General features: G+C 36.0%; 1 protein-coding gene across 1 annotated transcript in view; it reads left to right on the top strand.

The window, feature by feature from the left end:
- Positions 1-26941, top strand: part of ERBB4 (erb-b2 receptor tyrosine kinase 4) — an 812545-nt gene that overhangs the window by 196142 nt on the left and 589462 nt on the right. Inside the window, exon 3 of the mRNA XM_062197030.1 lies at positions 18306-18492. Within this exon, the coding sequence (XP_062053014.1) occupies positions 18306-18492 (187 nt within the window). The remainder of the gene's footprint in view (positions 1-18305; positions 18493-26941) is intronic.

Here is a 26941-nt window from a genome sequence, read left to right as displayed (position 1 = left end):
CTGGCACAGTGGCGTAGTGGGTAAAGCTGCCGCTTGCAGTGCTGGAATCCCATATGGAAGCCGGTTCAAGTACCGGCTGTTCCACTTCGGTCCAGCTCTCTGCTGTGGCCTGGGAAAGCAGGAGAAGATAGTCCAAGTTTGGGCCCCTAAAGCCACATGGGAGACCTGAAGAAGCTCCTGGCTTCTGGCTTCAGATCAGCTTAATTCAGGCAGTTTTGGCGATCTAGGGAGTGAACCATCAGATGGAAGACCTCTCTCTCTCTCTCTGCAATGCCTCTCTGTAGTTCTTTCAAATAAATAAATAAATCTTAAAAAGAAGTCATTTTAAAATCAATAAACTTTGTATCCTGTAAATAATGTATATCCTGTGTTAAATGATACTATAATGATTTCTCCACTGTAAAGTTCTATTAGGAGGAAAACTGGAGGGAAATGTTTGCAGATAAAGTATACTTGAGAGTGCAGAAAGCATACACATGAACATTTCTACATAAATGCAACTCTTAGAAATCATGCTGAAAGAATCTTCAAATGTTAATCAGAAATAGAAGTGGGCAATATATGCCAGCATATAGAATAACTTTTTAACAAGATAAATATATGTTTAAATCATAAAATGTTAAAATAGATGGTTTATTTTTAAAGAAATGAAAGGATATAAATTATCTCTCAGGTCATTATAAATCTTATTGGTTGAGTCCTCTTTTTAGGCCAGTCTTCTAGTTAGACTAAGATTGGAAATGATGGGGTTAATTTGGTGGAATTAGATTTTGAATTTAAAAATGTGTGAGACATGTAGCAGCTACTTTTGAGATAGAGTTTCATATAGCTATATTTTTGTAATAAAGTAGCCTCAGGAAGATAATTATTCTTAAATCATAATTGTACACTGTTAGTGAATCTACCCAGGGAAGTAAGCATGATTTTTTTTAAGAAAATATTTTTTTCTCCCCCTCCCATAACTTCCCTCCCGCCCGCAACCCTCCCCCCTCCCGCTCCCTTTCCCCTTCCATTCGTGTAAAGATTCATTTTCAATTCTCTTTGTATACAGAAGATCAGTTTAGTATATATTAGGTAAAGATTTCAACATTTTGCCCATATAGCAACATAAAGTGAAAAAACTACCATTGGATTACTAATTATAGCATTAAATAGCAATGTACAGCACATTAAAGACAGAGATCCTACATAATTTTTTTTTCAAAATAATTAATTAAATAATAAATAATTAAATAATTAATTTTCTATGCCATTTCCATTTCTGCCATGTAAAGACCATGTAAAGACCCAGCAAAAATCCTTCTGTGAACCAGCAAGCAGGCCCTCATCAGACACTGAGCCTCCTGGTGCCTTGATTCTGGACATATAGCCAGCAGAACTGTGAAAAACAGGTTTTTGTTGTTTATAAGCCACACAGTCTGTGATAGTTTTTTTAATAACATCCCAAATGGACTAGATACTGCCTTTAATGTATTATGTATTCAGTAATGTTACCACAAACACAGGAAATTGATGAATGTTTTGTTACTTTATTTCACATACACATTTTCCAAAAAATGAATTAGACTAATGGATAATTAATATAATTTTATAATTTATAATTTATTTAATTAATCTGTGGTAATTAAAATTTCTTTTGACATTCAGATTGCCCCATCATTGACCAGGCAATGTCTCTCTTAACTGATTGACCTCCTTTGCTGTGATCTTAGTAATTTGTGCTATTTTCCTCATTCTCTACCACAGCAGCATTTTTTAGGCTTGTTTGTATGGTTTCTTCTCTATATACATATCAGAAATTTAGTAATGTTTTCTTTTAGTGTGCAAGTGAATTTCAAGATCACAATCTAGGTTCTAAAATTCTGATGAATACATAATAACCTTTTAAGGGCTAGGTAGTTGGCTATTCCTCTGCATGAACTTCCTTCAGACTGAATTATACATGGGTTACTTTGCATATCCACATTATAATCTTCAATACTTCTAACACTCGAATCTTTATGAAACTTCCATTGTCACACCTTGAACACTTCATTGCCTTTACTCCTTTATGTGTCTGTTTTCCACAGTGATTGTGCACTTCCATGGGACTAGGTTATGTTTTATGCATCCCAGAAAACATTATAGCTTCTAATATGTTTGTAAGTGTAGTTTGGTGGATGAATGAAGTCAAGATGGGCAAAAAGATGCTATTTTAAGAAGTTATCTTAGGGCTGGCAGCTGTGACGCAATGGTTTAATCCTCTGCCTGCAGCACTGGCATCCCATAATGGCACTGGTTCTTGTCCCAGCTGCTACTCTTCTGATCCAGCTCTCTGCTATGGCCTGGGGAAGCAGTAGAAGATGGCCCTGACTTCTGGCTTGCGATCAGCACAGCTCCGGCCTTTGTGGCCATATGGGGAGTGAACCAGTAGATGAAAGACTTTTCTATCTCTCCCTCTCACTGTCTGTAACTCGACCTCTCAAATAAATAAATAAAATCTTTTTTTTTTAAAAGAAGTTATTTTAGGGAAGCTGGCACAGTGGCGTAGTGGGTAAAGCTGCCGCTTGCAGTGCTGGAATCCCATATGGAAGCCGGTTCAAGTACCGGCTGTTCCACTTCGGTCCAGCTCTCTGCTGTGGCCTGGGAAAGCAGGAGAAGATAGTCCAAGTTTGGGCCCCTAAAGCCACATGGGAGACCTGAAGAAGCTCCTGGCTTCTGGCTTCAGATCAGCTTAATTCAGGCAGTTTTGGCGATCTAGGGAGTGAACCATCAGATGGAAGACCTCTCTCTCTCTCTCTGCAATGCCTCTCTGTAGTTCTTTCAAATAAATAAATAAATCTTAAAAAGAAGTCATTTTAAAATCAATAAACTTTGTATCCTGTAAATAATGTATATCCTGTGTTAAATGATACTATAATGATTTCTCCACTGTAAAGTTCTATTAGGAGGAAAACTGGAGGGAAATGTTTGCAGATAAAGTATACTTGAGAGTGCAGAAAGCATACACATGAACATTTCTACATAAATGCAACTCTTAGAAATCATGCTGAAAGAATCTTCAAATGTTAATCAGAAATAGAAGTGGGCAATATATGCCAGCATATAGAATAACTTTTTAACAAGATAAATATATGTTTAAATCATAAAATGTTAAAATAGATGGTTTATTTTTAAAGAAATGAAAGGATATAAATTATCTCTCAGGTCATTATAAATCTTATTGGTTGAGTCCTCTTTTTAGGCCAGTCTTCTAGTTAGACTAAGATTGGAAATGATGGGGTTAATTTGGTGGAATTAGATTTTGAATTTAAAAATGTGTGAGACATGTAGCAGCTACTTTTGAGATAGAGTTTCATATAGCTATATTTTTGTAATAAAGTAGCCTCAGGAAGATAATTATTCTTAAATCATAATTGTACACTGTTAGTGAATCTACCCAGGGAAGTAAGCATGATTTTTTTTAAGAAAATATTTTTTTCTCCCCCTCCCATAACTTCCCTCCCGCCCGCAACCCTCCCCCCTCCCGCTCCCTTTCCCCTTCCATTCGTGTAAAGATTCATTTTCAATTCTCTTTGTATACAGAAGATCAGTTTAGTATATATTAGGTAAAGATTTCAACATTTTGCCCATATAGCAACATAAAGTGAAAAAACTACCATTGGATTACTAATTATAGCATTAAATAGCAATGTACAGCACATTAAAGACAGAGATCCTACATAATTTTTTTTTCAAAATAATTAATTTTCTATGCCATTTCCATTTTAACACCAGGTTGTTTTTTTTTTTTTTTCATTTCCAATTCTCTTTATATACAGAAGATCACTTCAGTATATAATTAGCAAAGACCTCATCAGTCTGCGCCCACACAGAAACGCAAAGTATAAAAATACTGTTTCAGTACCAGTCATAGCATCACTTGGCTTTAGACGACACATTAGGGACAGATCCCGCATGGGGTGTAAGTACACAGTGACTCCTGTTGCTGACTTAACAATTTGACACTCCTGTTCATGGCGTCAGTAATCTCCCTAGGCTCTAGTCATGAGTTGCCAGGGCTATGGAAGCCTTTAGAGTTCGCTGACTTTGATCTTATTCCGATAGGGTCATACTCAAAGTGGAGGTTCTCTCCCCCCTTCGGAGAAGGGTACCTCCTTCTTTGACGGCCCCGTTCTTTCCACTGGGATCTCACTAACAGAGATCATTCATTTAGGTCTTTTTTTTTTTTTTCCATGATATCTTGGCTTTCCATGCCTGCTATAGTCTCATGGGCTCTTCAGCCAGATCTGAATGCCTTGAGGGCTGATTCTGAGGCCAGAGTGTTGTTTAGGACATCTGCCATCCTATGAGTCTGCTGTGTATCCCACTTCCCATGTTGGATCTTTCTCTCCCTTTTTGATTCTATCAGTTAGTATTAGCAGATACTTGTCTTGTTTGTGTGATCTCTTTGACTCTTAGACCTATCAGAGCTATCAATTGTGAGCTGAAATTGATCACTTGGACTAGTGCGATGGAATTAGTACATGCCATCTTGATGGAATTGTGTTGGAATCCCCTGGCACATTTCTAACTCCACCATTTGCGGCCAGTCCGATTGAGCATGTTCCAAATTGTTCATCTCCTCCCTCTCTTTTTCCACTCTTAGATTTAACAGGGATCACTTTTCAGTTAAAATTTAAACACCTAAGAATAATTGTGTGTTAATTACTGAGTTCAACCAATAGTACTAGAACAACAACAACAACAACAAATACTAAAAAGGATAAAGTATTACATTGTACATCTAGAGTCAGGACAAAAGCTGATCAGGTCATTGTTGCTTATAGTGTCCATTTCACTTAGCAGGTTTCCCCTTTGGCGCTCAGTTGTCACCGATCAGGGAAAACAAATGATATTTTTCTCTTTGGGACTGGCTTAATTCACTCAGCATGATGTTTTCCAGATTGCTCCATCTTGTTGCAAATGACTGGGTTTCGTTGTTTCTTACTGCTGTATAGTATTCTATGGAGTACATGTCCCATAATTTCTTTATCCAGTCTACTGTTGATGGGCATTTGGGTTGGTTCCAGGTCTTAGCTATTGTGAATTGAGCTGCAATAAACATTAATGTGCAGATGGCTTTTTTATTTGCCAAATTAATTTCCTTTGGGTAAATTCCAAGGAGTGGGATGGCTGGGTTGTATGGTAGGGTTATGTTCAGGTTTCTGAGGAATCTCCAGACTGACTTCCATAGTGGCTTAACCAGTTTGCATTCCCACCAACAGTGGGTTAGTGTCCCTTTTTCCCCACATCCTCTCCAGCATCTGTTGTTGGTAGATTTCTGAATGTGAGCCATTCTCACCGGGGTGAGATGGAACCTCATTGTGGTTTTGATTTGCATTTCTCTGATTGCTAGTGATCTTGAACATTTTTTCATGTGTCTGTTGGCCATTTGGATTTCCTCTTTCGAAAAATGTCTATTGAGGTCCTTGGCCCATCTCTTAAGTGGGTTGTTTGTTTTGTTGTTGTGGATTTTCTTGATTTCTTTGTAGATTCTGGTTATCAATCCTTTATCTGTAGTATAGTTTGCGAATATTTTTTCCCATTCTGTTGGTTGCCTCTTCACTTTCCTGACTGTTTCTTTTGAAGTGCAGAAACTTCTCAATTTGATGCAATCCCAAATGTTAATTTTGGTTTTGACTGCCTGTGCTGTTGGAGTATTTTCCAGGAAGTCTTTGCCTGTGCCTATATCTTGCAGGGTTTCTCCAATGCTCTCTAATAATTTGATGGTTTCAGTTCGTAGATTTAAGTCTTTAATCCATGTTGAGTGAATTTTTGTGTAAGGTGATAGGTATGGGTCTTGCTTCAAGCTTCTGCATGTGGAAATCCAATTTTCCCAGCACCATTTATTGAATAGACTGTCCTTATTCCAGGGATTAGATTTGGATCTTTGGTCAAATATAAGTTGGCTGTAGATGTTTGGATTGATTTCTGGTGTTTCTATTCTGTTCCATTGGTCTATCCATCTGTTTCTGTACCAGTACCATGCTGTTTTGATAACAACTGCCCTGTAGTATGTCCTAAAGTCAGGTATTGTGATGCCTCCGGCTTTGTTTTTGTTGTACAGGATTGCTTTGGCTATTCGAGGTCTTCTGTGTCTCCATATGAATTTCAGCATCATTTTTTCTATATCTGAGAAGAAGGTCTTCGGGATCTTGATGGGTATTGCATTGAATGTATATATTGCTTTTGGGAGAATAGACATTTTGATGATATTGATTCTTCCAAGCCATGAGCATGGAAGATTTCTCCATTTTTTGGTATCCTCTTCTATTTGTTTCTGTAAGGTTTTGTAGTTTTCATCGTAGAGATCTTTAACGTCTTTGGTTAAGTTTATTCCAAGGTATTTGATTGTTTTTGTGGCTATTGTGAATGGGATTGATTTTAGAAGTTCTTCCTCAGCCGTGGCATTGCCTGTGTATACAAAGGCTGTTGAATTTTTTTTAAGAAAATATTTTAAAGGATTTGTATTTTAAGTCTAGAAATAAGTTTCATTTAAAAAATTGTTGCTTTTTTAAAAATTTTTATTTGCGACACAAGAAGACAGACAAGCAGATAGATTTCCCATTCATTGGTTCACTCCCCAAATGCCTACAATGGCAAAAACTGGGCGACGTGGAAGCCTGGAACTGGGAACTCATTCTAAGCTTTTCACGTGTTTGACAGGAATCCCAGTACAGGAGTCATTACTGCTTCCTCACTGCTGCTTCCAAGGGTGTGCATTGACAGGCAGTGGCAGTCAGGAGCTTCAGCTGGGAATCAAACCCAGACAAAACTCAATGTGGAAATAGAGTGTCTCTCCCACTAGGCTGAATGGCTGCTTACCCATTATGGTTTTTTAATACTAGTATAAAGCTTTTTAAAAAAGAATTTTCTCCTTTTTGTCTGGTTAACTTTGGGCAACTTGTTCACTTTAGTCTCTGTATTTGTAAAACAGATACTACATAAAGTGGTGCAATCAACACATGACAGGAGACATTAAAAATGTCTTCCACAGAGAAAACACTAAGCATAAATTAATTATTACAAACAGAAAACAGCTTCTTGGAAACTTGTGACTTACACAGGAATTCTTACACAATAAAACCTTTTAGGGTTGGTGCTGCGGTGTAGTGGGCTAAGCCTCTGCCTGCAGCACTGGAATCCCATATGGGCGCTGGTTTATGTTCTGGCTGTTCCCCTTCTGATCAAGGTTTCTGCTATAGCATGGGAAAGCAGTGGAAGGTGGCTCAAGTGCTTGGCCCCCTGCACCTACGTGAGAGACCTTGAAGAAGCTCCTGGGTCCTGGCTTCGGATCAGCTCAATTCTGGCCATTGCGGCCGTCTGGGGAGTGAACCTTCGGATGAAGGACCTTTCTCTCTGTCTCTCACTCTCTCTGTCTGTAGCTCTACCTTTCAAAAAAAATAAATTTCAATCCACAAGTCACTGGCCTCAATGTAATGCTGTATTTATAGTCCTGATTATACTCACAGATGTCCCTAGAATGGCTGCTGTTCATGTTTGAGTTGCATGTTCAGAGCATCATACGTAACATCAGACTTTGCTGTCACTGGTAGAGATGATTATAATGAGTATTTGCCCTTTGTACTTTAAGGAAGCCTTTGTTTTGTGTTTTAATGGCCAAATGTTTAGACAAATATTAAAAGCAAAGCTTGGCAGTCTTGTCAAATCCAAGCCTGATGCTTTGGCTCTCCTGTTTCTGAAATTGCTCACCCTTTTCATTTAAAAATAACAACAGACTAGTCACAAAAGCAGTCACCTCTAACTTCTGAATCCCCAAAGGTCTTTTCCCACATGCTTTTCAGTGGAGACAGATGTTGTCAGACAACATGAAGGCCCATTTTCCTCTTTTAAATTTTGAGAGGGGGAAAAAAAATTACATTTATAAAAGACCTGAGACATAAAACTGTCACTCTCAATTATAGATTGAAATAATATCAAGCGGTTTTCTCCTCTAAGCTTTGGTGATACATAGTTGCTCCTTTGGAAGTAGAAAACCATGATTTCATGTAAGCTATGCAGGAAAGCCAGCATACTACAGAAAAGTTACCATTCTGGATTTGGAAAAACAAGAGAAATTACATAAAGAAAATAAAAAAGTAAAAGCTTGTACTAATACTGAGGGCCTTTTATTAAGCAACATAGGGATTCAGTGCTTGAAATAATCCTAAGATTTAGGGATCTTAATATCCATGAGATGGGTGATAAAACTAAAGCACAGAATGATTAGATAATTTACTCAACCTAACACAGCTAAAAGCTGGGACATAAACTCAGGCAGTGAATTAATTTTCAAGGGCTCCCATAATGACCAACTGCAGACTGCATGGCTTAAACCACAGATACTTATTTCTTCTCAGTTCTGGAAGCTGGAAGTGTGAGACCAAGGTGTGAGTAGGGTTGGTTTCTTCTGAGGCTCACTAGCTGGTAAGTGACCAGCTTCTCCCTGTGTCTTCACTTTGTATGTCTGTGTCCTAATTTCTTAAAGGGACTCAGTGATATTGGATGAGGGACCACCTTAATGACCTCAATGTAACCTGATCACCTCATCACCTCCTTAAAGTCTCTGTTTCCAAATGCAGTCACATTCTCAGGTTTGGGGGTTAGTCTTTCAACACATGAATCTGAGAAGGAGGCATCAAAAATCAGCCCATAACAGGCAATCTGACTGAGTTCACACCTTTGTGCACTAGGGAGTACCAACTGTTTAATTAACCAATCGTATGATCAAATGTATGTGTTTGTTACCCTCCCTATAATACAATTATGTTTTGCAAATACTTCCGAAATTTCACTAATGATATGAATGAGAAATTAATAATATCTTTTAGATTTAACATTTAAGCATATAGCATGAATTTGTCCTAATATGAAGAAGAGGAAAGTGAGGTTAAATTACTTACACAAGGTCAATAAGTAATGGAGACAAAAGTTAACTAGAAGGCAGCATCCAAATATTTTAAGCATTTGGCTTTCTTGTGCTAACCAGTTTGTTCTTTTTGGAGAATATTTACCACCATATGCACAAAGCAAATAAAAATGTCAATGCTTTGATTCATGTGTAGTTTCAGCTGTATTAAATTGTTGACAAGCAACAATTTTTAATTTAAGTTGTATCTATACCTAAATAAAGTTTAAAGTTGTCCAGATATTCTTATGACTTAAGAATTTATGCAGTATCTGATTTCAGTTCAAAGTTGATCTCACAAATCACTGGAGCTTAATGTGTGATTTTGACAGGAAAAAGTCAGTTCTATCATATATTCTCATTATTTGCTGATGGTTGTAAAATTCCAGTTTGAAATTGAGGTTTAAAAGAAGCAATTCTGCCTGTTTGAAATAAAGAAAATAAAGTTTCATTTACATATATATTTAATTACAGTGGATTTAATTTTTAATAGCATGATTTTATTAAAAACAAAATGTGTAAAATTGAGTTACATGTGTGATGATATAAAGGAATCTACACAAGCTCCCAACTTAACTTGTATAACCTATTAAAATTTTAAGGCAAATTAAATTTAGTTGAGTTCAGTGGAGACAAAAGCAATTCATGAATTAGCACTCAGAAGCAGAAGAGATACAAAGATTTCTACTCAGCAACAGGACAGGCATTATCTATGGACAGCAAAATAAATGTCATAGAAAAATAACTTGATTGGTTATAGCTCAGTCTGTGCCTTCCTTAGGCCTGGTGTGATGAGACGTTTGCCTTACTTGGACATAGCCAGAACAGTTGGTAGTCTATGATTGAAGTTCAATTATTATGATTGGTTGAGGCTCAATTAGATGAATATGAGGATCTGTCAAAAAGTTCATAGAAAAATAGAATCTTTTAATTCCAAAATCTGCATGTAATTTCTATAATATATATATTACATGAACTTTTTAAAGACCTTTGTGTGTATGGATTTCAACATTTTTTGTACCAAAATGAACTTATCTTTTAATTTCATTTTCTATGAACTTTTTGGAATTCCCTGAATGTTCTTATGTTAGTTGGCCATTTGTTCTCATTCTAAGTTAAGTTGCAATTTGCTGTTTAGGAATCCAGAGTACAGAGGTAGTTTTAAAATAAATTTAATCTAATAAACCTAAATCTAGTGTAACTATTCTGTGATGCAAAGATAATGTCTGGGGATGAAGAGCCAGTGGGAATGTAGACTTGAAGGGGTACTACTGAGAATTTTCCAGACAGTGGTGGAAAATACAGGATAAAGAAAAAAAAAAGGTGGTTAATCATGGAGGTATAACTTTAGCAGGCCCTTTTTCAATGGAACAAAAGTCATTTACTACTAAGTAGCCATGGATTGAGAGCTAAGCAGTCAGTGATTGAATGGTCCACATATTCTTAGAAACTAGAGATTATAGCAGCTCTAGCACTGGAGAGACTGGCTAAGAGTTTGCAGTTTTCCAAAGATACCTTGAACCAAATTTTCTTCTCCTTGAATGCTATTTCATGGTGTGTATAATGAGCATGATTTCTACTCTACCACAGTCAGGTACATGACATTTCACATTACTCTATTTTCCCAAAGCTAATTAGATCAGACCTTGAATTCCACTTTTCAGGTGGCATAATCATCTGAGTTTAAAGACAGTGGGAATACTAAAAACGGAATTCCAAAGCAAAACACACTATCTCTACAAGCAGGAGGAATATGTAATGTTTGCTACATGCTTATTAATTTTTTTCTGATAGACTTCTTAATAATGTGTCATAGCCGATCATAGTCACTGTTTTATATATTCCTATGCATGGTATGAGGAGCAGAGAGAGAAATTAATTTCCTAGGGACACTTAATCGAAAGCTTACTGATAGAAGGACTACAGTTTGCCACTGCATTTGTCACCCTCCGAGAACACTTGCATTCTGTAGTGAATACTAATGGAAGGGACTTGCTACCGCCTTTTGGTGCCCCTGTTGTCACTGTAGTTCTCAGTCTCTTCTCTCTGATAACTTGACCCTCTACGGACCATCAGTAATCACTGTTTTAATTGTGGTTGTCTGATCTGGTGGAATGTGTTTTGTAGACAATATGTAATTGGGTATGAGCACGTAGAACACTGGAGTAGAACTTAGGAGTTCAACACTATTTTGACTTGTTAGAGTGGTCTTAACAAAAATAAATAGGCATACTTTCAAAGAGATACTTTTACTAAAGAAAAATAACAAATGAATGGGATGCGAAATTTGAGTAGGAAAAACCTAGGAACCAGGTTTAGCTGAGAATGTGTGATTGCTTCTAATGTGCATAAAATTGTTCCCAAACACTGATTAAATATTCAGGAATTATGAGGTACTTCAATCACTCAAAGTCAAGGTAGATAAAGGCGCATTTAGGGAGCTATTCTGCATCTGCACTAGGTAGGAAATTAGAGAAAATCAACAACAAAAAATAATAATGGATTGCTTTCAACTACAACAATAATTATTAGTTATAAGAGTTGTGAAATGAAATTCAAATTTGGAATTAATAAGGATTGACTTCCTGGAATAATCTGGAGATAAAAATTTAACCCTGCAAACTGTTAGAATCTCATCTAATCGCTGAATGATATTCATTGAAAAATCCCAGGAAGTTTATAACTACAGATTTTACATTTTGCCTGAAATATTATACGTAATAAATGGTTATAAAATTTCTTTTCTCTTAGAAAAAAAATCATATTCTCTCATGCCTTCCCAGGTTATTGCTTATATGGTATGTGAAATTGATCAGATTTTATATTTATTTTCCTTTGTGTGTTTGTGTGACTTCCATTGTTAAATGCCATGAGCAAAAGAAATTCACCTTTAGGTTAGAAGCCTTTTGAAGCATTTAAGGCTTTAATAATCTTCAGTTGTACTTGCTCCTTAAACAAAGCAGCTGTAGATGCACACATTGACAGTAGAAATCAGTTTACTGACCTTAAACCTCATGGTGGATGATATGTCTTTACATAGATAGTCTTTCTTCAGTTGACAAATAGGCTGCACTTCTGGGACTAAACTCTTTCTGATCCAGAACCAGAGACAGTGCTTTCTCCTTGCTGGGCATCCTGATGATTTCTGTTTACTACCATGATCCTTGAGGAAAAAGCGTGATTATGCTGTTCAAACATTGTTTTTATTAGCAGACAGTTCATAAAATCATTTTCCATGAAATACAATATCTAAAGAGACCTTCAGCATTGCCTTCCACTTTTCAAATTGACTGTATTCAATAGCTTTTATTGAATAGCTGAGCAGTAAGTGCCAGGGTTTATATGAAGAGCTATAATATACACAGAAAGAGTACAAGAAACCATTTATGAAATTTATAAATACATTGAAAATCTTAGAGGTAAGATGCAGACATGGCAGAGAGATTAAAAACAATAGTTCTTATGTAATGATGTTGTAATTTGATTTTCAACTCAGATTATCTGCAGACAGTTCAGCTGTCTGGCTATTATAAAATATAATATTTATAATTACTAACATCTATTTGAAAACTTTATTTTTCCAGACACTTTTCCTATATCTTCCAATCATATTACAATGGCTGTGTAATAGAAATATTGCTCTCTCTTTTACTAAAGTTTCAGAAACTCTAATTCAGTGAGAATGAAGAACCTCATCCAGGTTGTAACACAACTGAATACAAAGGCTAGATTTTGAGCTTAGTTTTGCCTGGTAAACAAATCATATTTTCCATTATACTTTTCTACAGGCTAAATCCATACTTTTAAAAGTTATTTGTGTTTTTATAGAAAGTTCTGAAATAGGGGCCGGCACTGTGTCGTAGCGGGGAAAGCCGCCGCCTGCAGTGCTGGTGTTCCATATGGGCACCAGTTAGAGTCCCGGCCACTCTACTTCCTGTCTAGCTCTCTGTTATGGCCCAGGAAAGCAGTAGAAGATGGCCAAGTCTGTGGGCCCCTCTACCCACGTGGGAGACCAGGCAGAAGCTTCTGGTTCCTGGCTTCCAATCAGTGCAGCCCTGGCTGTTGCAGCCATTTGGGGAATGAACCAGTGATAGAAGACCTCTCTCTCTCTCTCTCTCTCTCTCTCTCTCTCTCTCTCTGCCTCTGCTTCTCTGTAACTCTGTCTTCAAATAAATAAATAAATAAATAAAATCTTTAAAAAAAATTCTGAAATAGTAACAGCATTCTGCTACTCAGATTGTTTCTGATGATTGAAAGACCGTTAGAAATGGCCACTAGTGGTAACTCCCATGGTTAGCCATGTTCTTGTCAGGTATTACAACACTTGACTCATAGCTTAATATATCTCTTGAATTATACCCAGATCTGCTAACATTTGATCAAGGCATATTATTGACTCTGTTTCATGATCATACAATCCTTCTATTGTTGTTTCGTGTAATTTTATTTACAATCATTGCACGTTGTAATTCATGTTCAGCAGTGGAGTTTCATTTTGAGATTTTAAAAAGATATTTGCTCATAGAAAGGTTTGAAGAATACCTGATAAATATGACTGTGAATATGAGCAAACAGAAAAGAGACATTAAAATGAAGGCACAACGTGTTTTCTGTTACATATAAGAATTGTATGTTTATCTCCTTTAATTAAAAAATCTTTTGCATCCATGAATATCTCTACATATAAATGTTGATCTCAGAGATTGGTTAATATAATTTCTGTCCAGTTATTTGTACCTATTCTCTGGACAGAAGAATATAAGAGATAGTGTGAATAGGGTTCTCACTATCATTATCAACAATTCACTCTGGCTGGTTTTGTTCAAAGTTGCTTGGACGTATTCCTTTTTGGCATCAATTTAGAATGATATGCAGGGTTCATATAACAAAAGGGTGTTTGTTAAGGTAAGGTTTCAGTTACACATACTACTTTCACCACCAGGGAATAATATACAGAATAAATACCGAAAGAGATACATTTGGACACCAATTCCTCCAGTCTCAGAATCTTTGCCAGGGAATAGCTGTTACTTTTAATCTGGCCCTCTATGAAGGTAACAAAAGTATTTCTAGGGATAATTTAATATATTGTTCTGGAATGAGAAGTTTCTATGTAATATAAAGCAATTAATTGAAATATAAATACATTGAATAAAATGTGAATGAAAAATGTACTGATTTGTAGTTTACTCTTTTCCTGTGGCTAAAAAGTCACTTGGATTCCTCTTCTATAGTAGTTAACCCTTTTCTGTGTGTTCATAGTTGTTCTCACATCCCATCTGTCATATATTTTAGAGCCATTAATATTTACAGCTTCTGCTAATGTCTGTTCCAAATGCCATGCTAAGTGCTACATCTTTATCTGCTGATAGCTAGAAAGATTTCTCCCTCTAGTAATCACTGCAAAATGTCTATTCATATTGCTTTTTCGCTCTGAAACTTTTCTTTGACTCAAACGGGCTTCATCTGCATTTTCTTGGCTAATCCCATTAATGTGTTCCTCCATCCCACCATAATCCAATGAATTTCTAGTTCTTGATAAGGGGAGTCACCACCTATGCAAGGCTGGAGGATTGTTAAGAGAAAGGATGCATGTTATGACATATTCTAGACAAAGTATTAATAATATAGCCTCTATTTCTAGTGTTGGCTTTCATGCTATCATTGTGTCCCAAAGCAGCCCATAATTATGTACAAGTTAAAGGATTATTCTTAAAAAGAAATGAATTTTACTTTTCAGAACATATAATGTCAGAATGTATTTATGACCTGATTTCTAAGAATACGAAGAAGCAATAGCTCAACCACCAGAACAGAGGTTGAAGGAGGAATTGTAGAACTCTAGGCTAAATTCTGTGGGGTAGGTACAATTTCAAATAAATGTGGTGTACAAACACCGCTTGACACTACTGACCTCTCATATTTCTTTTCTATTGCCCTAAGCAGTCATCTCTTCACCTACAGACACTCAGTGTCCTAGGAATACCCAAGTGGCTCATAGTTCCCAATGTGATGCCAGAAATGAGTAATTGCAGATGTCCCTTGTGTCTTCATATCTTTCTTTGCTCCATTAGAATTTTACTCTTCTAGGTTTCTATTGGCAGCATGGTCATCTCTAAAATTGTGAAAACAGAAGCAAGAATATAAAGAATAATTTTGTGTCATAAAGCGAGCAAGAAATAGCAGATAAAATGTTTTATCCTATCACTGTGGATCTATTTGTACAAAAAACTAGGATAACCAGGTTCAATTTTAGAACTTTTAGGCTTTTCAGGGAGATGGTGGAATGGAGAGAGATGCCCCTCAGCCTGGGGCTTCTCCCCCATCCAGTTCTAACTGCCTTATAAGAGATCTTGCCTGAAAGTAGCTTGTGTTCTGGACCACACATCCAGGATCTGTCCACTTTCCTTGGAAACATCTGCACCTGGACCACCTGTCCTTACTAGATGTATGCATGTTGTGGGAACACTCCTTTTTTTTTTTTTGAAAGATTTATTTATTTATTTGAAAGGCCGAGTTACAGAGAAGCAAAGGCAGAGAGAGGTCTTCCATCCATTGGTTCACTCTCCAAATGGCTGCACTGGCCAGAGCTGCAACCATCTGAAGCCAGGATCCAGGAGCTTCTTCCAGGTCTCCCACATGGGTACAGGGGCCCAAGGACTTGGGCCATCTTCTACTGCTTTTCCAGGCCACAGCAGAGAGCCAGATCAGAAGTGGTGCAGCCGGGACTCGAACCGGCTCCCATATGGGAGGTGGCACTGCAGGCAGTGGCTTTACCTGCTATGCAACTGTGCAGTCCCCGTTGGCACATTCTGCTCTCTGGGGACTGAACTCTGAAAAAGGATCTCGGGCCTAGATGAAGACGTGCGATTGCTTAGGAAGATAATGCTGAAATCACAGAAATTGGAACATAGTCTGGAAGGAGAGATTGGCCTTTTGCTTTTACCCACAGTTTGATCATTGTAAAGGATGAGGCCAAGAAAGGGCCAGAATACTCAACAAACACCTGTTGGTTTCTTATTGACAGTGTTCTAGGCTCATGGAATAAAAAGTGAGCAGATCAGTGTGCTTTTACAGCTATATTCTGGACATGGGAAGGGCATATTATAAATGCTAATTGTGACAATCATATCAGTTATATTATATGTTAGAAGATAAAAAGTACTGTAAAAATTAGAGCAGGGAAAATATTCAATAGATGAAGCAGATCTGGCTTTAACTGGAAAAGTAATATTCGAGCAAGTTAAAGGCACTGAGGGAGTTATTCAGTATATCCAAGATATAGAGAAACACAGACCCTCAAGGCTGTAGTGAACACCTGGAGATGGCATCACACTTGACAACAAGGAAACTCATATAACTGGAATAAAGAAAGCAAGGCAGAGAGTTAAAAGGGGGTGTAAGAACTGATGATCAGAATCTATTGTGCACTGTTCTCTAACAGAAATATAACGACCATACAAATGTAAATAAAAAACATTGCATAGCCACCATAAGGTAAAAAGAAATAGGTAACATCAATAACTACATTACAGAACATTAAATTTCAGGCATTACTTCAACATACAGTTTATGATTCCCGTAGTGCATTTTATAATTGTGTTACATCTCAATTCATTTTAGTTAAGATTTCCATTGCTCAGTAGCCAAATATGGATAATGGTCTTTGAACAGAAGAGAAATACATGACTTTCTCTATTGCTGAATGACTTGGGAGACATTTCAGGGTTTTAAGCATTGAACTGTCATGATTTACATATGTTTTAAAATAATCAAGGCAAGACAAAACTGAGAATACACCATAAGAGTTCAGAAATAGATTCAAGGAGGCCTACTGGACAACTCTAGATACGGGTGGTGGTGCTCAGATGATCAAAATGGATCAAAATCCAACAGGGGGTTGGATTTCAGATCTCGTAGAAAGCAGACCAAACAGGATGGGTCATATTTGGAGTTTGAGAGTGGCATCCAAAATGACTGCAGGAGCTGGGACTGGAAACCATGCAGTGTGGATTGATTTCAGTGGAGATAAGGCTTTTGGAGGGACTGGGAAATACAGAAGTTCGGTTTTCGACAGGTATAACTCAATGCTGCATAGCCTAGTGAGGATGTTGAATAGGTAGTTGATGTGAATTGGAACTTTAGGAGAGTAAATCTCCTAAAATAATAAAAACTGGGAGATAAAAACTGGGATACTCAGCCTTGAAACTGGGTAAGGTCATCAAAGGAGTGAGAAAAAAAAAAAAAAAAACAATACCAAGAACGGAGCAATGGGGCATCTGGAATTAAAGATTTAGAATGACATGAAATGAAGTACTTCAGAGCATTTATATATTTTTAGATTTTTGTTTACTTGATATGTGTGTGTGTTCATAACCGTCATGATGAGCTCGTCCTCTTTTCTGAAAACTTTTAAGTTATATGAAACTCAAAATTTTTTTATAAACCTTCACATGTCACAAAACTTCAAGTAATTAACTAATACTCTAGACAAATATAAGTAATAGGGAGTAAAAAAAATAAACTATGGTTGTAAAGAATTTGTAGGCAGGAATCAGTTTTGAATGTGTGTTGTTTATGTATGTGTTCTCTAGGAATGTACAGGGAATATGTTCTTTGATAAGCTTAGCACTAAACCTATTCTAGCAGGATTTAAAAATTTTATTTACTTATTTGAGAGGCAGAGAGTGAGAGAGAGAGAGGGAGATCTCCCATCCACTGGTTACCTGACTAAGTGACTGCTAAGCTGGGCTAGGCTGGGACTGCAATTCAGGTTCCCCATTTGGATGGCAATAATTCAATGACCTAAGCCAACCTTGTTAACTCCCAAGGTCAATATCAGCAAGAAGTGGTAGTCAGCAGTCAAAGCAAGAAATGAAACCCACGTATTCCAATGTGGAGTGCAGATGTCTTTAATTGATGGACTAAACGTTTGTCCAGCAGCATCAATATAATCCTCCGTCTACAAACTAATGCTGCTTTATTTTACTTATGGTAGTTTACTGATTTGTTTTTTTCCTGTAAAGTTTGATTGATGGTTAGGTGTACTTATCTCACTGTAGTCACCAGAGAATGACTTCAAATCTCAGGTGTAAAAGATAGCTAATAAAATATTCATTATTTTATTGTAAGCATATCTGTGACTTTCCAAAAGACATACACCTTATGCTTCAAATGAGATTCTATCCCGATGGAATCTTGGAGTATAAATTTAATATAAATATGAAGATGATGTAGAATTCAAATATGGTGTGGAAACTAGTGTACTTAAACTTTAAACTTGAAATTATAATTAAATTGTATCTAATTGGCTACCTGGAAGACCAACAAATTAGCTATAATTTTTTAAAACCTACAACTGTTTGTGTCTTTTCAGTCTATTCGAGAAGTCACAGGCTATGTATTAGTGGCTCTGAACCAGTTCCGTTACCTGCCTCTGGAGAATTTGCGCATTATTCGTGGGACAAAACTTTATGAGGATCGATATGCTTTGGCAATATTTCTAAACTACAGAAAAGATGGAAACTTTGGACTTCAGGAACTTGGATTAAAGAACTTGACAGGTAAGAAAAATATCCAAAATAGCAGGTAGATTTTATTTGTATACATAATGCAATACACAAATGCACGTATGGTTACCACAGCATGTGGCAGACGGAAGAACACTCTAAAGCATTTAGGTTCCTGCTATCCTGTGGTGCCTTTGCTTTTATTTACAGATTTACTAAATGCAGCTTGAAGGATATGTAATACTGTATCTCAGCTGAACAGAAGTGCACTCCAAGGAAATGCTCAGTGACTGAAAACTGAGATATGAAGCAGGTTTAAGAATGCTATGTTTGGTGGTTTCAGGTGAACAGTGGACCATATCATCAAATCTCTGCAGTAACACCACAGCTGCCGCTCTTGTTAAAGTTCAGTAATACCCAAGCCATTAGATCCAGTTCTGCTAATCTTTTTTTTTTTTTTTTACACAATCACTTTGCTTTTAGAAAGCATATATAATTTATTCAGTTTTTATTTCCCTTATTCAGTAACTCACTAAATGCCATCATTATTCTTTCTTATAGTGCTTCAGTATTATCAGAGTGATTTTGTCTTCAAGATTTGAGATATGTAATATTAGAAATCTATAATTACCATCTTGCCATGAAAAACCCTTTATAGGAATTTATTTTGCCAGCTGGTCCTTGCAGTGCTACCGATATCTTTTCAGTTCCTATGGCTCATATCCTATGAAGGTTCCAGTCAAAGGCATTTTGGCATAAGGTCTCTATTCATCAATTTTGTCATGTCTACCTGTAATCAAAATGGGTTAATTAGTAATTAATTAGCACCTAGCAGTGGTATAAAGGATTTTATATTGTTAACTTGATATAAATTAATATGATCTATATATTACAGCCAAATATGCAGTGATTTTTTATGAGTTTTGAGTCCACCCAGTGATCATTTCCTGACATTGAAAAATTTAAACAATTTAGAGATATTAGCTTAAAATACTAAGTAAAAAACAAGGTTAATGTTGTCAAGTTAGAGAAATTGTTTCACTTATGGCATATATGAAGTAAACAGTTTTAAGTCAGGAATGCTTTTATAGTTAGCCAAACATGTGAGATAAAATTGGAATCTTTTGGATAACAAGAGGAATAATGATTATGTTACTTATTTGGACATGATTGCTCTGGCATTGATGAAATGGTGGTAAATGCAAGTTGTTGAGAATTTATAGTTTCATTCATCATCATTTTTTCTTTTCTTGCTTTCAAAGATAGTTTTCCTATATAGAATGAGATTTTTTTTCTAAATTGCTACTTACATGAAAATAATGATAGTAGGAAGGACTTGGAAATGAAATGGGTAGAGGAAAAACAGAATGATTGAAATTAGGAATCTAAAAATATGGTCTGGTTAAAGCTTATATAAGGAGTACTGTGGTTTTTTCCTGATTTTCCACTGATTATATTTGAGAAACATTAAAACTACTGAATTTATCTTTAAGCTTTTTATAATATTTGAATTCTTTTATTATATTTGAGGCTTGTTATTGTTTAATAAGATTTGGCATTTAAAGAATCCTTCCATACAAAAAATATTCTTCCAAGAGTTTCTTCATTTCTATATTTAATATCTGTATGCTGAAATATTTTTAAAAATTATTTAATCAAAATGCTACTATATATAACCTTACCTTATGTATTCAGTGAGCCTACACCATGTTACTTATGATTGTGACAGTTATTTAACTTTTGTCATACTAAAATATGACCATTATATCAAAACATTGTTCTTTGCTCTGCCTGAAAGCCTTGTAATATTTTTTCTTGCAGTATTGAAAATGCATAATTATCAATGATTAAAAGATATATATTGTTTTTGAAAAGTGTATTTGCTTAAGTTATTAGTTTCTGTCTTGAAATGTGGATTCAACAAAAGTACAACAAAGGTGGAAAATTTAGAAATTGTCCAGATATTTTAATAGGTGAATAAAATTTTTTGCCCCAAATTTTTGTGAGAGAGATTGTCTAGATTCAGTGAATTTATTTGTGTGATCTGACTGGTTAGTGTGACTCCGCTATTGGATTCTTGAAGGACCAACAATGTCAGCATCATCTGGGTTCTTATTAGAAATGCAAAATTTTGAGTCTCATCTGAGACTTACTAAATAAAAAACTCTGGGAGTAGAACCCAACAACATCCTTCCAGTGATTCTGATGATTGCTAAAGTATGAGAAACACTACTTGTGGTTGAGTAAAGATATGTTACCCAAAAATGGAAGCGCAATATCTAGCTAACCTTTTCACATCTATTGGATGCAACTAATTTTCACTCATTTATTATCTTGTGGAGAAAAGGTAAGGGATGGGACAGAAACAGTAAAGTTTTTGACTGAATGTCAAGAAATATACCCTAGGTTAGGATAGAAATGCATACAACGAAACTGCTTAGGATTGAGGAAGATGCTGCGAATAAACTTTCTATATTATCATTTCACCAAATGCAATCCCTAGACTAAGAATTGTCTACACAATCGGAAAGAGAATGAGAAACGTGGCAAACTCTAGGTGCCCTATCATACTGGCTCAGCCTTTTCTGGCCAGGGGAGAGACCACACTCCATCAGTATGTCCCTCAGGCACCTCACCAGCTCAGTCTCAAGGCCATTGGATCCAACGAGGACATGGCTGGAGAGGATATCCCTTTCTCTGCTAAGGTCACTTGTTTGTGGTTCTGGTTTTTATCAGTGAACCCCAGTGATGATATCCTGCTGGCTTTTTAAATTAACTCTTCTTAATCAGTATTCCTATTCAAAATTCAAATCAACATTTAATATTACATTTGCAACTCTAAGTTTAGAAGTTTCTATTTATTCACTAGTCTGACCAAAAACCAAAGAAGAGTTTCATTACACTGAGAATTCAAAACCGCTATTATTTCTCCCCTTCTGAAATTTATAAATCACCTTATATGTAACTAATTATGGATAATATTATAAAGTTTATTTATATGTTTTTGCATATATGAGAGAATCTATGAGAAATACCTTAGTCCATCTATCTATTGGATAATATCTATAATGACTAAGTATAATAACCTGGGTACAGATTTAATATATACAAATTTTACCTTAAAGCATTTGAATTTTTGCTATATACATTATGAGACTGTGGAATTTGGAAGGAATAAATTAATTCATTCAAATATTCCCCTTCAAATGTGCATAGATCATTAAAATAATACATCAAGGTAACACAATACCTTCAGTTTATCCCTTGACATTATTCAGTAATGATCAAATAAATAACCTACTAAAATAGCCAGCCCACCTGAAATTAACTCTGTGTCATTCAAAGAGCGTGGATATGGAGTCAGAATTATCTGGTTCAAACACCTGAGCTTCCACTTACAGTCTGGGTGCTCCTCTGAGACTTGGATTCTTTATCTAGAAAACAGTGAACAAGATTCTCAGTCACAGCGTTGTTATAGGCATTAAAGAAATAAAGCAGGGAACTTGTCAGCTATGGCATTTTTCATGTAGAGAATGCTTGGAAAACCTTCGTTCTCTTTACCTGTATCAGTTTTGTGTTTGCATTCCTTTGTGTCAACACACTGACAAAACTATTGTTGTCTGTTTCTGAATGTTCACTTAGATTCCTATTGCCTTGCTGGGGCTATGGATGTGAATCCTTTAGAGAAAAAGAATCTGCACATTGTAGTGTGTCTTCTGATGCTACTTTGAAACCGCTTCATGGATGAGATCTGTTTCTCTGGCAATGAGAAGCCTGAGGCTTAACTGTCTCAGGAAGAGTGCTGTCTTCACCACCTCACGGCAGTCCTTTCCTGCCTTTCAGCGTCTCTGGCCAGCACTTGTTGCCTCAGTCCTTCATTGCAAATCTCCATCATCATATTTCACCCTTCATTGGCTCTGACATCTGTCTTGACCCAGACAAGGGACATACTCGTGCTGAGTTGTGTTTCTGACACTAGTTTTGCTGAGCATTCTTCAACTGCTCTGTGAAAGGTCTTAGTAATGTTTGAGTGGGTTCAACCAGTCTAATTCAGGGATTATTACTAAATAGAATGTTCGACAAAGCTACATTTACATTAGAAAAACTAGTCAGCACAGTGTGATATTTGCAGCCAAAAAATATTCTAAGACTACTACTAGCTGAAGTATAAATTACTTGGAAAAATGAATATTCAAACTAATCTATAATGAGAATTATGTGATTCAGGAAGAATCATAGAAAAATTGCCACCATCTTATGAACAAGTCAATTTTTAGATTGTGTCCACTATTTCTAGAAATGATATTCTAATCAATGTTTTTAAAGAATGTCATTTGCTTGTCATGTAAGAGTGTGTATTGACTCGAAGGAAAATAACAACGATGCATTGATGTTTGTAGATAAAACAAGAGCACGTTTCAAAAGAGGGAATGTTATAGTTGTGAGATCAGAGAGTTACAGTGGCCATTTCAACATTTTTTTCTGGGACTTATTCTTAGCTTTAGGAAACTGATGAGTCAATTTATGGAAGTGAATGAATGGGGATTGAGAGCTTGTTCTTCTGCAGCACCAGGAAGCAGAGAGGAGGTCAACAGTGGAGAAATAAGCCATGGGGGTGAGGGTGGGGAGTGGTGGTAGCAGAGTGGAGTTCCCATGGAACAGGATAATTCCTTCAACACTGGCTAACACGTTTTCAGACCAAACCCATAACATGGTCTGTTCAGGCAATAAAATGCACTTACCTTCATTTAAGTCCCATTCAGGGATCTTGGAGTCCCCAATGTCTGGAGGCTAATCTATTTAATTTTATAATATTCTTCAGGAAGCATTGAGACATGTCTAACATGTTAGGAGTCCCTCAGGAAAATAATCCTAAGTGGGACCTTATACTTTTGTGATTGTTCTCTCTTGCTGTACAGATAGATGCCAATATGTACATGTCCTTCCCTCAGGAAATGCAGTATTCTAAGTGAAGAAAAGTTTTAAAATCATCAAACCCCTTTTAAAGCTCTTTTATTGAAGAAGTATACTTTTTGCATATCACAGAAAATGGTGGAGATTGTTTGCACCTCGGGATCACCTATGCACAGGAAAAATTGATTTGTTATCTCTGTGGGTCTATAATTTCACTCTGAGGAAAGCAGTAAATATGTCAGAATACCCACTACCACCCCACACCCCGGGATATTATCTTTGTTGGGTTTACAGACACTGAACTGTAAAGAATTGACAGGTTCTCTGCATCCCTTCCCAGTCACCAAGGGAGACACAGCGATGCTGGGGCCAGAATCATTGGATCATTGTACGTTCAGATTTGTTGTCAGAGGATTGGAAGCAGTATGGATAATACCTTGAAATAACCTAAATCTGTATTTTAAAGGGAATGAAGAACATGTTGAATCTTTGACAGGCCTCTGTACAATACAAACGCATAAATATCATCTGGTTTAGTAAGAGAAGGCAGCCCCAGTCTTAGCAGATACCAAAACCTTCAGTTAATCAGAGTTCAGAAATGAGGCTACTTGTTTTCTTGCAATGTTTACCAAAGATATGATAATCATGACATGTTGTTAAGAAATTGTGCACTTAACAGAGTGCCTTTAGTTTCCTTATATTTGCTTCACATATAACCTTGTTAAGCTGACATGGTAAATATTTATATCTTGGTTTTATATCTAAGAAAACCAGGCTTGAGATTATGTAGCTAATAAGGAGTACCTTGTGCCAGAATCTAGGTTTGTTTTTCTTCCTATTTTTTTCTTTTTTAATTAAAAAAAATTATATAAGGTGAACAAATTTCATGTATTTCATATATATAGATTTAGGAGCATAGTGCTACTTCTTGCCCTACCTTCCCTCCTGCCCATACTCTCACCCTCCCTCTTTCTTCCTTTCTTATTTTTTTCCTTTAACTTTTACAATGATATACTTTCAGTTTATTTTAGAATCACAGGCTTACCCCTCTACTAAGTAAGGAATTCAACAAATAGTAAGTAGAAAAAAAACACTGTTCCTCAAAAGTATAGACAAGAGCTACAAATAATAATCAGATTCTAAAATGTGATGTTTAAGATATTTTATTCAGGAAAGACAATAGTCAGTGAAATATTAAATTGACTGTAAATGTAAATAATCACACTTAGACGTGACAGCTTATAATTATACTTAAACATGAGTGGTGGTATTTTAGAAATAATTTATTTTGTTTTCGATTACTGTATAAAACTTAAATATATCAGGCAGGGATGGTAAGTTAGCAAAAGTTACCAAGAAATATATAAAATGAAAATATTGTAAATATGAAATTGGACTTGAGAAATTTCACAGCTTATTCCATAGCCACTGCCATTCATCCATGGCTTTTTAAAAAATCAAGGCTGCTTGGGGCCATTGCTTTAGGGCGTTGCAGCCATCTGGGGAGTGAACCAGCGGATGGAAGACCTCTCTCTTTCTGGCTCTGTCTCTTCCTCTCTGTAACTCTGCCTTTCAAATAAATAAACACATCTTTTTTAAAAAAATCAAGGCTGATAAGCATTTTACCATGTTCACATTTATTTATTTATTTTTAAAGATTTATTTATTTATTTGAAAGTCAAGTTACACAGAAAGAGGAGAGGCAGAGAGAGAGAGGTCTTCCATCCAATGGTTCACTCCCCAATTGGCTGCAATGGCCGGAACTGCTCCAGTTCTAAGCCAGGAGCCAGGAGCTTCTTCCAAGTCTCCCACGCGGGTGCAGGGGCCCAAGGACTTGGGCTATCTTCTACTGCTTTCCCAGGCCATAGCAGAGAGCTGGATTGGAAGAAGAGCAGCCAGGACCAGAACCGGCGCCCATGTGGGATGCCAGTGCTTCAGCCCAGGGTGTTAACCCACTGAGCCACAGCACCGGCCCAATGTTCACATTTAATAGATTCAATTTTACTGTGTTTAGAATAATTTTAGTAAGGGATGTCAGTTCAAATATTTATTAGCTTTGCCTTATTTTACTTGTATATTCAAGACATTTTGCTGAGATATGAACCATCCAGATTATCTCTACATGCCTGTCATCTCATGATGAATATTATATTTATGGCAAATATTTACCCTACTGCTGCAATATGCAAATATTGGGGAAGTATTTTTCCAATTATTATGACCATTTTATAGTCATAGTTGTGTGTGGTGTCAAGAGCCTCCATTTTAATCTATTTTTTCCTTTAAAAGAGTACTGTCCAGTGGAATTATTTTTAATAGTGGAATTATGCAATTTGTGTTCCAAAGTAGTGTAGCTGGTATCAAGTATGGCTACTAAATGCTTAAAGTGGAGCTAATGTGACTGAGGAAATTGATATTTAATTTTAATTAAGTTAAACTTAAATAGCCATGTGTGGCCATTGCACTCATGTTACTCCAACACTAAGGGAGCAGCATATTTTACAGAAGCCAGCACAGTAGACAGGGTTTATAAGAATGACTAGAACAGTCATAGCACAGGCTGTGCATCTGGACTCCTTTGATTCAAATCCTATTCTGAGGCAAGTTATTCAACTTACTAAAATTCAGTTTGCTCATCTTCAAGAGTGTAATAAGAATACTTAGTAGTAAAATGGTTATAAAAGTTGTTATAAATTACAATATTAAATACTGTTTCTGAAATAAATATAATTTATTATTTGAAAAGAAGTATGCCTTTGGTTAAAAATATTTTTATAGTCATTGAAAACATGCTATGCCTATAAAATTGTAAAATGTTAAATATGTCATTTTTTTTAGGACCTAACCATGTTTTATATTTGAGTCTGTTAAGTTCTAGATGGCATGCATTGCTTATAAATGTGCTTTAAGCTGCTAGTTGTTATGGCTTGGGCTTTCTGTTGGTCATAAATATCACTCTTTAAAAATAGAGGTTTTACTTTTCACCTTTAGTTTCTGTAATGTTATGTCTAATTAAAAATAGGTTCCAAAGTCTCTGTTTGAAAGAGGTGATCACTAGGAGGTTAAGCTATCATAATAGACTTTTGAAAAATCTATTAAAATTATTTCTGGCACAGACATTGTCCATATCTGTAGGATTGCCAGATTTATATTGAAAATTTCTTTTCATGATAATAACAAATAGATTAAACAATGGAAGCTCCTCTGTGAAATATTTTCTGAAATAGGTATCTCCTATTATGAGTATTTCATCAAATGTGAATCACCATCAGTTTTAAGAAACCATTCTTGTTGTTATTTATAGGCCCCACTAAAAAAGGACAAAGTAAAAGCCCCAACATAAGTGAACAAGATTATAAGATGAATCTTGCTTTTAAAGATATTAAATAAGAAAAATGTGTTTTAGAATTGAGACAATATAGTGATATGGAAAGACAGTAAGGTTCAACAAATGTATTACTTTCCTAGTGTCATAGCAAAATTGCTGCTACTTTAATAATGAAATTATGTGCTGTAGAAGTATATGAAACAAAATGCAATAAAAATAATTAGATCTTGTAAGTGTAACTGACGAATGGGATTTTCCATT

This window comes from Lepus europaeus, chromosome 1 (assembly GCF_033115175.1).
Source record: "Lepus europaeus isolate LE1 chromosome 1, mLepTim1.pri, whole genome shotgun sequence".
Classification (NCBI taxonomy): domain Eukaryota; kingdom Metazoa; phylum Chordata; class Mammalia; order Lagomorpha; family Leporidae; genus Lepus; species Lepus europaeus.
This window is presented reverse-complemented; position numbering and strand designations above follow the sequence as displayed.